Source organism: Epinephelus fuscoguttatus, linkage group LG7 (assembly GCF_011397635.1).
Source record: "Epinephelus fuscoguttatus linkage group LG7, E.fuscoguttatus.final_Chr_v1".
NCBI classification, from domain to species: domain Eukaryota; kingdom Metazoa; phylum Chordata; class Actinopteri; order Perciformes; family Serranidae; genus Epinephelus; species Epinephelus fuscoguttatus.
The window spans coordinates 17,690,621-17,707,403 of NC_064758.1; the positions used below are offsets into that span (position 1 = coordinate 17,690,621).

At 39.7% G+C, this 16,783-nt stretch overlaps 1 protein-coding gene across 1 annotated transcript in view; it reads right to left on the reverse strand.

The window, feature by feature from the left end:
* The window catches only part of gnas (GNAS complex locus), a 35,819-nt gene that overhangs the window by 2,869 nt on the left and 16,167 nt on the right, over nt 1–16,783 (reverse strand). Inside the window, exons 3-11 of the mRNA XM_049581591.1 lie at nt 15,877–15,931; nt 15,553–15,672; nt 9,482–9,579; nt 3,988–4,042; nt 3,314–3,387; nt 3,090–3,148; nt 2,872–2,992; nt 1,617–1,747; nt 680–747 (exon numbers count right to left, since the gene is read on the reverse strand). Coding sequence (XP_049437548.1) covers nt 680–747; nt 1,617–1,747; nt 2,872–2,992; nt 3,090–3,148; nt 3,314–3,387; nt 3,988–4,042; nt 9,482–9,579; nt 15,553–15,672; nt 15,877–15,931 — 781 coding nt within the window. The remainder of the gene's footprint in view (nt 1–679; nt 748–1,616; nt 1,748–2,871; nt 2,993–3,089; nt 3,149–3,313; nt 3,388–3,987; nt 4,043–9,481; nt 9,580–15,552; nt 15,673–15,876; nt 15,932–16,783) is intronic.

Sequence of the window (16,783 nt, forward strand, 5' to 3'; positions counted from 1 at the left end):
TTATTTTTTTGAAGTATACATTAAAAGAGAGACAGAACGTGGGGAGAAAATGAAGAAACATTTCTTATGGTAAACAAAACGTCACACATTGATGAATATTCAAGCTATGTTACGTCGCCCGCTACAGAAAATAAATCATAAATTGTGCTACATCATGTGAGAGGTTATTCACCGATTCACAGATTACTTTAACAATGTCACTAGTACTACCCACAAAAGTAGTACATGACTTTTCTAAAACCTTAAATGATTTGTAGCAACTTCATGACTTTTCCAGGCCTGGAAATGTGACTGTGAAATTCCATGACTTTTCCAAAACTTTCAATGATCTTTACTAATTCCATAATTCTGTGGGGACTGTGGAGAGCCTGTTTATCTTCATCAGACTGCTAGCCAATGGGTTTGGAGGCTGACATAACTCAAAACAGGAGCAAATGGTGAAGTTGTCAGGGACTATTTTCAGCTGCGGACTGATACACATTTGGTGCTCCAGTGAGTATTTACAGCAGCAGGTCAGTGTATGTGGAAAAATGATCAGACAACACTTGTTAATGGGATCAGGTTATTGTTGGTGTTGGTTGTATGATTTGTTAAAAATAAGAACAATACAGACTATGACCAGACTTTTAACTTTGCATGTTACAAAGTACAACAGCAACCCTATGCCTATAGCACTTACCAGGAATTCATCTCTTATGAAGTACTTTGCCCTTGTGACACGTGGATCTTCTCCAGGCTCTGGTGTCGCTGAAATATGAGAGAGAGACTAATGAAACCACATTTCTTACAACATGCCATCTTTCAGGCAGGGACTACTCAAACACTGATGGTTCAAACAACAACAACAACAACAACAACAACAACCAGGATGGAAACTGACTTTTTTGTGGGCATTTATTAGTAAGCAAATGTTACCTGAGTAATTATGTAACAACATGAGTAAGTGAGTCATTTTCTAGTTGTGACAAAGTGTGAGTGAACAGAACGACCTCAAGGATCAAGGATGACCTCTTGTGGCCAAAAATGCTAAATGCACCATCATTCACAGATCCAGATTTTGGAGGAATAGCATGTCAAGAGTTTGTGCAGGTATTTTCACAGCTGTTTCAATGATAGGGGAAGAAAACCATGACTTTAAAAAGCAGAACTATCACTGTGTTTGGGTGTATCTCAGTGGTGGCATAGGGATGTTTCTGCATGCTCAGGGAACTTTTATAGTGACATGCAAGTGAATTTTTAAAAACTGGGACATATTTGGCACAGGTGGTGAAAAACTGGGACATCTTGGTATTTTTCAGAGACCAGTTTCCAGCTGGGATTCTTTGAGGCAGTTTGGGGAGTCCGATCACCCTACTTTACAAACAATAATTAGATCTTTAAGAGCTCTAATAATCAGATGATTTTCTGAAATAAAGAAGCAGTTTCCACAGGAGATATTTAAAAAAAAAATCTAAAAAGGCCACCCATATTTGTACAGCTACTAACATGGACAGTGTTGCTGAGAGTTTATTTTTGGTGAACTACTCAAATACAATCACACCTTTCTTGTTTTAGTTACAGGTGGTATGAGGTCAAAAGTGTCTGGAAGTGGCTACAACTGTGGTAGAACTACTCACCATCATCAGGTGTGGTGTAACGAGCAAATTCAGGAAAGTATTCCTCAATTTTGGACTTCCCTGCCAACACCTTCTCGGCCAGCAGGTCCTGTTTATTTAGGAACAAGATGACAGAAATGGTCCGCAGCCACCTGGAGAGAGCAAAACACCACGAATCAGTGTTATATACTAAACTGTCAAACTGTCTGAATGTGAAGAGAGACACAAAAAGAACACACACTGCTTGGATTTGATCAAATAAATAAAAACAGGGGGTCAGTGGGTGACATTAATACCCCTTTTCCACTCCTGTGTACACGGCTCTGCAGCAGACGAGCATGTCTTTCTTTTTTGTTTATTTTTTACTCATTCTACATCTACGTTCTACGTCACAGACAGGCTGGAAAGCAGGTTAGTAAACAGTAGAAAGCAACATGGAGGCCAGTGAGTCTCTCTTTCAAACTCGGGGCAGACTAATTTGGAACAATTTTTGGCTGATTGGAGCCAGAGCTGTTAAATACTTGTGACTATTGCAGAGTCTTTTGACCCTGGTGTGACTGCTGATTGTAACCTTTCCCTTTACATAGAAAAGCCAGATTTCAGCAAGTGTTTTTTTGTGCAGTGGGAAAGGGGCTTAAAAGTATAGATTCTTCCAAGAAAATAGTCATTATCCCAAAGTGTGTCTGCATGGATCCCCAATTGCACAAACTTGTTCTGTTTCCAGCTTAGCATACTTCCACAACTAAAACCTGCAACACAAAAGGTGGAATACGTTTTGAATGTCTGGGTTCAGTGCTGGGATAAACACGTTTTAACTGAGGCATTAAACTCAAGTGACCACCATGTCAGCTGTGATGTGAGACGCTGCCAAAGATCTTGGTAATTTTCCGCCGTTCTGCAACTTTTATTTGCTTACACGCCGCTGGAACTTGTAAATAAAGTACGTGATCTACCCTTGATTTGTGTTATGCTGTGTTTGTTGCTAGGGAACCCCTGCACTTGGTTATGCAAACATTCAAGAGAAAAAAGCAGGCCGGTTTATAAAGTTTCCCAGCCTCGACACTGGGCTTGATCGATAACCATCATCTGTCTGCAGTTACAAAAAAAACTTAAATTGATGTTCAGAGAGTGCTTTCCGATTTGCAGTCTACAGATGTCATTTTGGAACTGGGAATCTGTGTAAACACACTTTCAGAAAGCCATTTTTCCCACCATCTTTACTTCTACAGAGTGACAAAAAACAACACGCAGACAGATCCAGTGTCTGTCTCTTCACCTGTTGTTCCAGATGTTCTTGAAGAGGTTGAGGGCCTCCTGTAAACGGTTGGTCTGATTGTCCTCTCTGATCACCATGTTGTAACTGCTACTGGCCACTACAAAGATGATGGCCGTTACATCTGAGGACAACAGAGGGACAGAGATAAATCAGACACAGTGAGAGAGAAAGACAGGAGCTGAGTGAAGTGAGAGGAAGCAGAAATAAATACAAGTTACCGTTAAAGCATTGAATCCATTTCCGACGTTCGTCTCTTTGACCGCCAACATCAAACATACTGTGTAAATCAAACAAGAGACACCACTGAAATACTGCCATCATGTGGAGAAACGGTACATCTTAGATTTGCCGTTGTTAATATCCTGAGTCATTGTACATGGTAAATACTGAAGCTCTGACTCAGTTTAGTACAGCACTGCCCTTTCTTTAGGTTTTTACTTACTGGAAATTAACTTTGTCCACCTGGAATCTTGTCTCAAAGATTCCTGAAGTCAGAACTCTGCACCGCAGCAAATCCTGGGGAAAAAAAAGAGAAAAAAAAGAAAAAGAGAAAAAAAAGAACAGAAATGATAAAAAAAGGTTCCTAAGATCATAAAGATATCTCTTATGAAAGATTACACTGAAGATCTGGAGCAAGCTTTACACTCTTCTCCTGTGTCCTGGACTTATTTTCTAGATCAGGGTGAAAAACTTGGAGAAACTGGGACAGGAGATGCTTTTATTTTCTGCCCCCATTTCTGGGCTTTCAAAGGGCAACTTTGGTAAAAAGACAACAACACTTATCTTTGATGGTTTGAAAAATCATATTAAATTTAAAAGTAAAATAACAGCGTAAATAAGCTACATTGCTCTACAAAACAAATCAACTGAAAACAAAAGCACTAAAGTTAGATCAAGATCCAGCTCCAACACTGCTTCTTTTTATTCTCCAACATGAGTGTGCACTATTAAATTTGAGTAAGAGTTATTTGGGAAGCCAAACAGTAATAGGCCGCTTATTAAAGACTGATAAAGACCTCACTTTCAAACCCACTTCCTCTTGAAATACCTCCGTGGGAGAAGAACGCATAATGAAGTGTAGGTAAATACACTTCATGGTGGCAGAGACTCACCCACCTGATCTGTTGGAGTGTAGTCACTCTGTTTCACAATGTCAATCTTGTCTAGAAAGCTGAAAAGAGACAAGAAAAAAATGATAGGTAAGAACACTGTTATAGGGATAATATTACTGATCAGACTGTGGTTTCATTGTTGAAGACTTGTACAGATAACAATCAGTATAAAAAACCTAAAAGAACAGTTTTAAATCCAAACATGACAGAGCTGACTTTTCTTCTCTTCTCTTTTTACACTGTACAATTCTATTTCTGCTTGTTTTTTTGTGATTACTTCATTCTTCCCCCGAATACTCTTTGTACTGGCATTTGTAGTGAATATTATTGGATTGTTAATTAACTTTGAAAAAAACAAACTCTTGTGATGTTTGTCATAGCCTACAGCTAGCATGATTTACTGGAAAGAGGTCATATGAGAAGAGATGAGTAAACACAGACACAGGATTCATATGTCGCTGTGCTGATCATGTCGGCAAATTAATTAAAATGAATCAGCCACAACCATCACAAAATAGTGAAATTATCGTACATTATAGCACTATTGACTGTACAGAGGGCAAAATTATTGTACAAATAAGTTATTATTGTACATCTTCGGACATCATGGCCTTTAACACATCATTTTGACGTGACTGAAACTTCCTACTGACACCAACATGAATGATATTGCGGTTAGGTGACCTTTACAGCAGACAGAGGCATCACCCCTGCTCATTCAGTAGCCAGAAAAAACACTTAAGTGCTCATCCAATATGTCAAAATGCTTCAGCATGTGCCAAAAGGAAATAAACACATCTACAAGTGATCAGAACAACAAAAAAGAAGGGGTCCTACGTGTTCAAAAATCCCAGACTCAATCAAGTTTTATTCACTTGTGTAAATATTGCACTTTTTAAGCCTCAGTTCTGTCATGCACAAGAAGAAATCCAGCTGCCCTACACAAGCAAACTTAAGGCCCCAAGAAGTTCCTGGTACTATCTCGGGAGCAGGAACTACTACATGAACGTCCTCTCGCTCGGCCCTCTCAACCACCGTGTCTCCACTGAGAGAGCGAATTACGAGGAAGGTTCCTGTAAAGTTACGGGCTCTGGATGTGACGTAATCGTTGTGCGACCATTTACTGGGGCGATTAGGGACGCTGTTAGCCCTTAGCGGTGTCTGTAATAACTCACTAAATGGCCCGTGAAAAAAATATTTTTTCCAGCGGATGTCTTAGTTACAACATGATTGAGCTAACTGGAGTAGTTTCATGTCGTATCCGACAACGGGAGGCTTTTAACAGATGACGTCCTGATGTTACCTTTGCTGCTGTTAGCTGTCCCTGTCAGCGGCAGCCACTGATGCTTTCTAGACATCGTGATTTCCAAAACTGAATAAATACCACACATAGCAACACAAAACTGCTTTGCTAGCTCAATCATGTTGTAACTAAGATATCCGCTGGAAAAAATATTTTTTTCACGGGCCATTTAGTGAGTTTTTTTACATGGCGGCGGAAGCTATATGAATGAGCTAACCCTCGTCTGTTGAGTTTTAAAAATGCCGGCTATTTTGTTGCTTTCTGTTGACATCACATCCCTCCTTGAGTATATCCAATCAGCACCAAGTAAATCCCAAGCCCCAGCCAGGAGTCTTTCGGGGCCGTTCTGAGTACCTACTCCGAGGCAGGGACTTGTTTAGCCCCCGTAAAAGTTCCGGAACTCTGTCCTTCGGGGGTTGTTCCTGCGGTGGAGACACGCACCAACGACCCCGGCCCCGTAAAATTACCCCGAAGTTTCTGCGGTGGAAACGGGCCTTTAGTGTATGGCACTATTATTCATTTAATGCTGCATTTTTCAAATTGATATGCAGTTATTGAGTTGGAGAAGATAGGCCACCTGCAACATCTGCCATGGTTTTAAAGTTCCTGGAAATGACACGATATAATGTGGAGGTATTTTCTGGGAATCTTTCAGTCTGACACAATCATCCTCGCTTTCAAACTTTTTCTGAACTGATGATGATTTATCAATGTGACACATAAGTGATCAGCAATGTCCAAGGATGGTGGATTATACAACGCTTGTGGATTGCTACAGTATGCTGTGACTGATTCATAATCAACACTGTGCCCAGTGGTTGACACAGACAAAGCTTGAAAACAGTCAAAACCCCAGCCTTTTTATAAATGTCTTCCCTTTTAATGTTTTCTTCTTCATGTTGGCTTTGCTGACAGACAGCTGGCTATCTGTGTTACCAATTTTGCCTCCACTGGTTAGCTAACGTTAGCCTTGAATGCTCTGCACTGTGCACTACCTAGGTCTGGTGGGAGCTAGCTTGTGGCACTGCTCATTCTGTGATTCAGCAGTGTCAGGATGGTGTTGCTGCAGACAAATGGTGGCCACCCTCTGACCTCCCCCCATATAGCCCCGGTGAGTAAGCAGTTTCATTTTGAGCTGCAGGACGTCTTTAGCATCCTTAACTATGTTAACACCACTAACATTAGCCGCAATGACGCTGCTAACTGTACTGACACAGCTAAGATTGATAGTAAACACTGTAAGGGGGGTTTCACCTGGGGGGTAAAACACTTTGTGTCCCAAAAATATGAAAGACTGGTCAGACTGATCAAAACAATCTTGATGTGAACAGTGTATTGCTATCTTATCATGTAAAGGTGTAATTTCAATAACATAACTTGTGGGTTTTGAAGTTTAAACAGTTTCATTATGTTATGAACTTGCTAGGTCTGACATGTTAGCTAACATCATCCACTACAAAACAGGCACAAAACTAGATTACTTTTAGCATCACAGGTGAACCAACAGTAAGGGAATCAAACTTCTCGTCGCACAACAGTATGAGGATCTACCTGTGTATTCTTAAAAAATAAAGACAAACTCGAGGACAGAGAGATGGACATACAAAAAAAAAAAAAAAAAACAGCTGAAGGGAGGCACACATGAAAAGGAGAGATGAGAGTGCACGTGAGAGTGAACGTGAAAAGGGGGACAACACAGAAGGAGAGGAGGACAGAGAATGAAAGCGTAGTAGCGCCTGTCTGACATTACAGAGCAGATTTCAAAAATAGCTCCCCAGCGCCCTGGCCTCCAGCACGGTTACCATGGAGACCCAACCACAGGCGCTATTAATAGTCTATCAGCTCCCAATCTAGTGCGGCTGGACTGGGTCCAGAAAGAACACAGACAGACAGATGGAGATGGAGAAAAAGGAAGACAGAAGACAGAAGGAAAGCAAGAGCAGGATGAGGTTGTGGTTTTATGCTGGATGTGTGAGTGAGAGGAGGGAGGGAACAGAAGACTGGACTGTACCATCTCAACCACCTGAGGAAGAAACAGGGGGGAGAGTTTCTCCTTGTGATAACTTTCAGAAACAACAAACGAGCCTAAAGTGCTAAATTAAATGCATTTAAGATTCCCCAAGAGTCATTTACTTTTTCAAAATCAGTTCAGGCTACAGGCTCATAGTCCACAGCTGAGCAGTGATGGTCTCCTCCTCACACCTCACCCCTTCTCCTCCTTAAACCATCCTCTGATCTGTAGATGACTCAGCCTCGGCCATGTTTGCTCCCAAACACTATAAACTGCTGCTGTTACATGAAAACTATTTCACTATTATTTTTATCTTCTGTGTTTTTACCTGCCTTTGCTTTGAAGATGATAACTGGACGCTCAACTGAGCTGTTACAAAACACATTTAAGATGCCCTTGTGCCATCCTCAAACAAATACTTATGTTTCATATAGATGTGACATAGAAAAGATTATGCTTTGGAGACTGTATAGGGTTAAAGATGCTTAGGGAATAAGAAAGAAGTCTAAGAGTGTAGGGCAAGATGATTACAGGACACATCATACTGTCAACTACACATATTTGAAACTGTGTCTGACTTAATGTGCATCAGTACAGACAAAAATGAGTGTCTCTTGCACATAACAGAGACACAACAGCTGTCTGAGATTTACAACTGTTTAAGATCACGGTCGGTGAGTCCTATGTTGCCTCAATAATTTAACAAATGTGCTCAGCTAAGTGTTTGCTATTAGTTCTCCATAGTTCCACTGAGAACTGATGCAAACTGACCTGGAGTAAAATACTGGTTGGACATGCAAAGATGTTGCTGATGTTGGTGCTATATCTGCACTGATTTAGTATCTGTCAGTTTATACAGGAAGCAAATACAAGGAAGTTCTCCAGTGAATCTGACCTTAATTGAGTTTCACTGTATTCTAGTGTAAAATAACATTGTAACAACATGTGTACACAGAGGCTTAAGTCACATCTCTGAAATTAACCACAGGGCACAAAGCTTGTGGTGGTGCCCTGCAGCTGCCACTAGATGTTACTGAAGAGCCAAATCCTATAGCACCTTTATGACTGTACATGAATTCATCTGGTGAGATACACAACCCATTACTGTAAAGCTGTCCAAAGTTAACATCAGGAATATTTGCGGTATTCCAATCAATCTATACAATGAGTTCTCCTGTAATTTGTTTACACAAGAGAAGAGAGTCACATCGACATTAACAAGTAACAGCAATAGCAAATAGTTCAGGGACGGTAAAATATGATTTTCAGCACTGCTTATACTAGATGCACACCACCTCGCCTGAAATTTAATCAATCTGTCTCATTAGTAGATCACTTTCTACAATTGCTTCACAGTAATGAATCAGAGCAACACGTTGCAATGTATGTAAGGAAGAAAATCTGTGTTTAAGTAGAGACAACCCATCAATCCATCACACTAGACTGAAATCAATTTGATAATCACCAGGCAGCTTTTACCTCACCTCAACTGAGCAGTTTCCCCGGGGAAACCCTGCGCTCATTTGCCTTTTTCTTTAAAACACAGTGAATAATCCACTTAAATTACCCTAAAATGCACAGTTTACTAACATAAGGACACAATTTGATGCTGACATGTAACAGCAAGACGATTCATGTGAATGGAAAACACAGCCTATGTGTCTTTAACTGACATTAAGTCTACCATGTTCAGAAAAAGTAACAGGGACTGGAAGGCTGGTGTGACTCCCCTCAGCTGTAATGGTTTCTCTTTGTCTCCACACTGTGTACACGAAACTGAGCAGTGGTAGCGGCTCTGTTGCTTCCTGGCATGCAAGTACTCTGACATCACAGAACCACCAGGATGTCCCAGGCCTGTGTGACTTTGCCTGCCCTGGTTCACTTGTAATCTGGCAGTGTGAACCAAAACAGACTAAAAAAAAATGCAACTAAGTACAAAGACAAAACAATAAATCCACTAACTCAGAAAATACTTATTAACTGCCACCCTAAATCCAACATTACATAACCACCAACTCAATCCTAAAAATGACTAGAGTTAAGTCAACAGCTTTCTGACACAGAAATATTCAAGCTTTAAAAATATGTTGTGCTGTATTCCATGAAATTGTGCAGGTGCACCTGATGAACTGGTGCTTCAGTTCAGAGATCATGTCACCACATAGCTGGCAGATGATAACTTACTATTGTGCACAGTCGATTAGCTGGTACTCATTGGATCTTTCGTAGCACGCCCGGACCCCCTCATCCTGCCACAGTGTCTTCGCATGGTCGTAAAACTCCTGAGGAGGAAACAGAAATACATGAATGACAGGAGGTAGAAACTGTCAGACTCACAGAGGAGTGACATATTCAGTCTTGCTGCTCAGTAGGATAATGCACACAAGCCAACATCTGATGCACTGGTCAAAAGCATTCAATCAGTTTAATCAGTTTAATCTCAAGACAATGTTTGATTACATACTGTTTTTAAGCATAAAATTCTGCAACCTCTACTTGATGACACAGGTCAGCCAAGAGTTGATCTCCTGATTCAAAAAAGGAAAGTGTTCCTACAAGCAGGAGACATTCTGTATTGTTCACTGCATCTACATCTACACCAAATATGACAGCTACAAGACAGAAAGGAGGACAGGGTACTGTGCTGTCTGCGACGTCTGTCTGAGGGCACTGGGCACTCAGCGTTTTTGTTGACACCACATGCAGTGTCCGTTGTGCCTAGGCAATGCCTGTGTACATGTCTTTAAAAGTAAATAGTGGTGAAGGGAGAGAAACACCTCACTATACACTGACAGGCACTATAGACGGACTTGTTCACATGCTGGGACAGAGCATGGGTTAACCATTTCTATTCTTCTTGCATTCTTTGTACTGAATGAACAACAGGTGTCCTCTGTACATTTCATTTCACAGATGTTGGTAAGCTGCTAAAAACAGTGATCCAGGTTGAGCATGTGAGCTGGTATATTGCATGAAAACCTCAAACAACATACTTATGTATGCATGTGCCACATTTACCAACAGCAGCTTTTCAGAGTACGCAAGTACAATAAAGTGGAACTCTATATCAAAACTCCTCAAAAAAAAGTTCAAAAGTTCGAGTTCTTGTATGCTTTAAATATATTTAAAGCAACCTTTAAAATCTGGGTACTTTTTGAAATTTACATTAATTTTAGTGTTTTTTCTATAAAACTGTGGGGTTTTTTTCGTTAATTTGGACATCAATGTTTGTGTACAGTCTAAACATGAGCAGCAGTACAAGAACATTGTCGTAAAGGTATAATTCACCCACAAAATGACCATCTGTATATAAAATACTCACCCTGTGCTACCGTGAATTCTTCGTTCCTCTCTCATACCTCACGGTGAACAAAGAATCCAAAAACAACAGAAATTCTTGACGAATTAAAATCATAAGGGGCCATGTTTAAAAAAGCAACACTATATCAAAATATTTGTTTACAAACTCTCTTACAGCTCATACAGTATAATCCAAGTCTCATTTATCCAGTTGTATGCTCAGTACTTCCCAAATGCATGCATCTTCACCAAAACCTTACTATTCTAAACACTTCCACATAAACAGTCTTACACACAGATGAGTAGTGCACCTGTGTAACTCAATGGAAGGCACAAGCAGAGTTTAAATGCACTTACCTAGGCGTGCTACTCGTTTGTGCAAGTGTTTTAAATAATGAGGTTTAGCGAAAAGATGAAGTACTGAGCATACAACTGGATAAATGAGACTTGGATTACAGGCTTCTGAAAAAGTGTGTGAGTGTTTTTAAACAATTTTTTAATATAGTTTTGCTTTACTTCACATCATCAAGAATTTTCACACTTTTTTGATTATCCGTTTACTCTGGAGGTATGCGAGAAATGAGAAGAACAAAGAATCTTACCCTTCAATAACACATCACATATTACCCTACCTTATTCAAGGTTTAGTCTGAAACAACAGAATGGCAAACCATTTCCTAGTTTTTTTTTAAATCATGAGGCTTTGCTGCTTTTTCTGTGTTTTTTAATGATTGTAGATCAGTAGATTATTTGATAATCACAGGTTGTGGCAAGTATCAGGTATGTTGATATGAGGATACGGGTACAGATAAAGTACAGGCTAACAAGAGTGACTCAGCCGTGTGTTTTGTATGTGTGGGGCTGTTTAAATGAATTAACAGGAACCTTGTGGTTGATGTGTCCATGAATTGTCCTTATTCAGGTCAAACACAGGCTACTTCCTTGTTCCAGAGTGGGAATACATGGACGCCTGTTTGTCTCACTCTTACACTTGCACACAAGCATGCGCACACAAGCATGCACACACACACACACACACACACACACACACACACACACACACACACACACACACACACACACACACTCTTTCAATTATATACATTCATAATGTAATAGATCAATTAGCTTTATGTAATGATTAGTAGGAAGTTATCCAATGGTTAGTAAAGCATAAATGACAAGGTAAATTAGCAATGTCACAGTCCCTTACACACACACACACACACACACACACACACGCCTGGTATCAACCGATTGAAAAGCAGAATACACTTTCGCCATCCTGTTTTATAACTTGGAAACTATGCTGTGCTCGTCATAAACAAGTCAACCAACCAAACAAGTAAAGCCAAACAGCAACCGTAAACAAATAATTGCTTCCCAACAGCTCAGCATGAGTAGAATTCCTGGGGCAGCAGGGTGAGTTAGTGGTTAAAGAGAGCATCCCACAGAGGAAAACTCACAGATTTGATTCTTGTAACAGCTGATGTGTCTTAATGAAGTGTTGCTGAGTAAGACATTATTTTGCTGTCTGCTCACTTGCTGCAAATCACTCAGGATTAGAGCGCTGGTGCCACCATGCAAACACATAAATGAATAAATCACTGTATCTGGTGAAGATGGTCACTTGAGTTGAACATACATGTGCTGCCCTCTACCTGAAATGTATCAAATGGATCAGCATCCCTCATAATTAACTTTTTATGCACTTTTCTTAAAGAATTTTCTCAACTCCATCTCTTTCTGTATTTCTTATCATAAATGAAGTGAAGTGAAGTATTACCATCCACTTTCATGTAAAACTACGTGTATTTATGTGTGTATGTCTGTGGACATTTTGTATGTCAAAGATGAACCCAGAGAGTAGGTGAAATATCCAACAGGTTTTTACAACGCACAGTTTATCTAACAATTTAACATTTGCCCTCATTTTCATTACCAAATAGGTTGTTAAGCTGATATGGGTTGCTTGTGAACTAAAACCCATTTGTTGAACTGTATTCGCTGAACTGCAACTGGCCATTATTTTCATTCTTGATTAATCTTCTGATTATTTTCCTGATTAACTGATTCATTGCCATATCAGTAAAAATGATTGTTATAATTCCCCACAGCCTGAGGTGATGTATTCATGTTTTGTTTTATTTAAACAACAGTATGACAAAGGCTACATGCACACTAATACCTTTTTGTTTTAAAAGCAAAACTTTTGCTACATTTACAGTGCGCGTAGTGTCCACACTACTCTGGCGTTTCCGAACCCCTAAAATGAAGACCTTTGAAAACATTATTGAGCCTTTTTAGTTTGAAAACTTGCGAGGTCGTGTGTTATACTGGACGGGAACACGCGGAAACATCATAGCTAGGTCTACATATGTTTTGTGACTTCATTGTCCTTGTGTGGGTTTTCCAACAATGGACAAACGCTCTAATATGTCGCTGTATTTGCTTCAGTAGCTTCAAACTACCTCTCAACCTGGAAAATGTGTCTTCATTGTAATGTCAATGACTTGGTAGTGAGAGAAATCTTGTCAGCTGCATCGTCATTTACATGTAAAAAACATCCTTTCACACTGCAGTTTTCCAAGACAGCAAACTCATCATGTGTTTATAAACAGAGCGCTTGCGATTTATTCGCTCTTCCTCTCTTGATGTAATGCTTTCCCTCCTAGCTTCCTCTCCCTCTTTTACAGCCTGCTGTTCTTCTCTCATTACATTACAGGAAAACCTGAATCCTCAAATATGAGATGTGACACTATCAGTCCCCATAAGGAGTTTGGTGTGTAGCATCAGCTTTTTAAACAGAACCACTGGAGCTGAGAAGCAGCAAGTGTCTTGCTCATTGACACTTCAGCAGGTTTAATGTGTGAGCGTTACTTTTGGTGGGACAGCTGACCCTGTTTGGTGAAGGTCATCATCTATGACTGTATGGAAAGAACAAAAAGGTGCTTTAGCTGCTGATGTTCCTCCATTATCACAACTGTACATTAAACACATGCAGTTGCACTAATTGAGTTGTTACCCCAATTAATGCATTAATTAGCAGCAAGCAAATGTGACATTTCATGCGGCCATTGTTTCCATTCATATTGGACTGATATGAAAATCATTTCCTAACAATATGAACAGTTTTAAAAGAAATCAACATGCTCACAGTGTGGAAATGTAGTTCAAGCACAGATTAAAGTGTTTTTCAAAAACAAACCAACCACCAGAGGTTGTGAAAGTAATTCTGCTCAGCTGCAGTTCTAAAGTCTCTAGTTTCCCTCAAGCAAGTGCCGACTGTTCAAATTAATCCACACTTCCATCTGCATTCAGACACCATGAGATTTGAAGTTTGAACAATGTTGTATGAGATCAATTCTGGTTAATGTCACAGTTAGCCTTTTTCAAGCATGTTTCAAGATTCAGCAAGTTGATGTATATACAGTTTGCGATAAATGTGCTCAACATTCAAAAACACCGATGTAGTTGTTTAAGAAACTGTAGCATTTTCCAGGGAAACCTTTTTTCATAATTAACAAGCAAATGTATGCGTCAAGTTGCTCCAATATTCAATCATGTCCTGCATATAGGAAAATCTGTGGTGTAATTTTGAAGATGTTACCATGAACTGTAATTTGATAAGACAGACAGGAGTACAGATGCCTCAAGGACAACATATACCGAGCACTATGGTGGCAGGATGTTTAAAGGAAATGAATTCAAATCACTAGAAAATGAACTACAGCCTCTGTTCACACATGAGACTCCGTGAACTGAAAAGTGAATTAAGCGTGGTTCCACAGGTGGCTGTGAATAAACAGTTAGACTCCCAGACCTCGAGGTTTAGTCTCTTGGCTCGGACAATTAGTAAATGGCAATGTCCCACTGAGAATACTAAACTCACACAGACGTTACCCATCAGGTCATTAGTAAACCTCAGTGTTTGCTACCTGTGTCAAGGGACTGACACCTGATTATCACCTGGGATGTTACCTACTATCATATACATACACACACACACACACACACACACACACACACACACACACACACACACACACACACACACACACCTGAGGACACCTGCACCTGTTGCAAATGTATCATGTTGGCCACAGCTTTATTTTAACTCAGCCATCTAGCCCAACTTTTGGGGTACAAACAAGGGGAAGGGCACCTGAATTGCTTTGTCAAATCTTCCAATTTATTGCAAAACTACTAGGGCTGCCCCTTGAAAGTCGGGCATTCAAATAACCAGTCAGAGATCCCCAACCAAAACTGCTGTCGACCCCTAAGTCGACTGAGTATGGTATGCAGTGTACTTGTGGGGACAATTTGGCCCCCAGATTTAGCTGCAGAGTTGCTCTTCACTTTCATACTGCTCTTCTACACAGGCAGCTGCAGACACAATGCAGCTGCCTGTGTAGAAGGAGAGGCTTTGCACCATAAGGCTCCAAAATAATGTTATCTTATCTTCTCCTTTATGCTTAGAAGTGGTGAATTTACAGCTCACCGCAACTTAAAATGGTACAGTCTCTGGCTTTTGTTTGATGCTTTGTGTCGGCAAAAAATTATGTTGCACATTTCCACTCTGTCGTTAGCTCAGTTAGCTTGTTTACTATTACATGAAGGTCACTGTTACACTGAACTTCCCACTGAACCCTGTTCAAACTCTCAAAATCTTTATGGCAAAAGGAACGAATAGTCCAATATTCATATTGAACAGCAAGTGGCATAATCCTGAGTTGGGTACAACCCTAAAAACTACACACATAAACAACTACTCTGTGTGTGGTAGGTCAAAATTTAAGTACATGGTAGTTCTAATTGAAGTTGACACTGCGTGCCACATGATAAAACTACAAAAATAAAAACAAGGCTAAGACTGCAAAAACTTTTTTTTTTTCCAAACTCAAGGTAAGTTTGTGTTTGTGTTTGTGTGTGTTGTCTGATATTGTTCTACTCACAGATGGAAACTCAAAGTCCTTTTGGCTGACGAGGTTGAGGATGTATTCAATCCGGTACTGGTTCTGTGGGCATGCCAACTGCACTGGCGGTGCCAGGGTGCTCATCGCTGTTACTATGGTCTGTCACAAACACAAAGCAAAACAAAGTACATATAAGAGTGGATGACAGAGAGTCCCAAAGATGGACACGATTAGTAATTGTTAAAATCAGAACAGGACTGATTGTATGAACATTCAATAAATCCCACTGACAGTATGTGGAGCTATTTTGTTGTGATTTTTTTGTCTTCTGATAGCAAAGATGATCCAAGCAGTGCTACTTACCTCAATAGCCTCTTTAATATTATTCTTGATGTCATGAATTTTCTGCTTCTTCTCTCTGAAACAGACACAGATTTTGTTATAATGATTTACAGTTGTAACACACAGACTTAAGAGTGTCTTCACACCAAACGTAGGAAACACAAAAAAGAGATACAATGGTACATTGTTATACACTGCCTTGTGCTTTGTGGAGGCCCATCACAGACAAACCTGCAACCCACTGTGGCTCCTGATACACTTTTTTAATCTAAATCCCTTTATACATAAAAACTACAAATTAAGCTGGTCTACATTAGGGCTGCAACTAACTATTATTGTCATTGTCAACTAATCTGTCGATTATTTATTTGATTAGTCGACTAATCATTTTATAGAAAAATGTGTTAAAATGTTGAAAAATGTCGATCTGTCTCTCCAAAACCCCAAAATGATGTCATCTAACGTCTTGTTTTGTACGCCTGCCAAGGGTTTTAGTTCATTATCATGGGAGTGTGTAAAGCTGCCAACATTTGAACATAAGAAGCTGCAATAAGAGTATTTTGGGGTACTTTTATAGTACTTTTCTATGAAAAATGACTCCAACCAATTAGTCGACTACTAAAACAGTCACCGATTATTTTAATAGTTGATTAGTCGTAGATTAGTCAACTACTCGTTGCAGCCTTAGTCTACATACACAGAATTAGCCACTATGGAAAAGTTTTCATGCAAAAAGTGTTGACACATAACAGAAAACAACAATCACAAAAACATTACAGTAAGATAAAACTGTGAAAGAAGCTATTTAAATGCAGCAAGTAAGAAAAACAAAGACAGTATGGTATAAATAAAAAAAAAATAAAAAAAAATTAATGAATTACAGTACATTAAATGTCTGCCATCCAGCATCACAGATAGCATGCTCTAC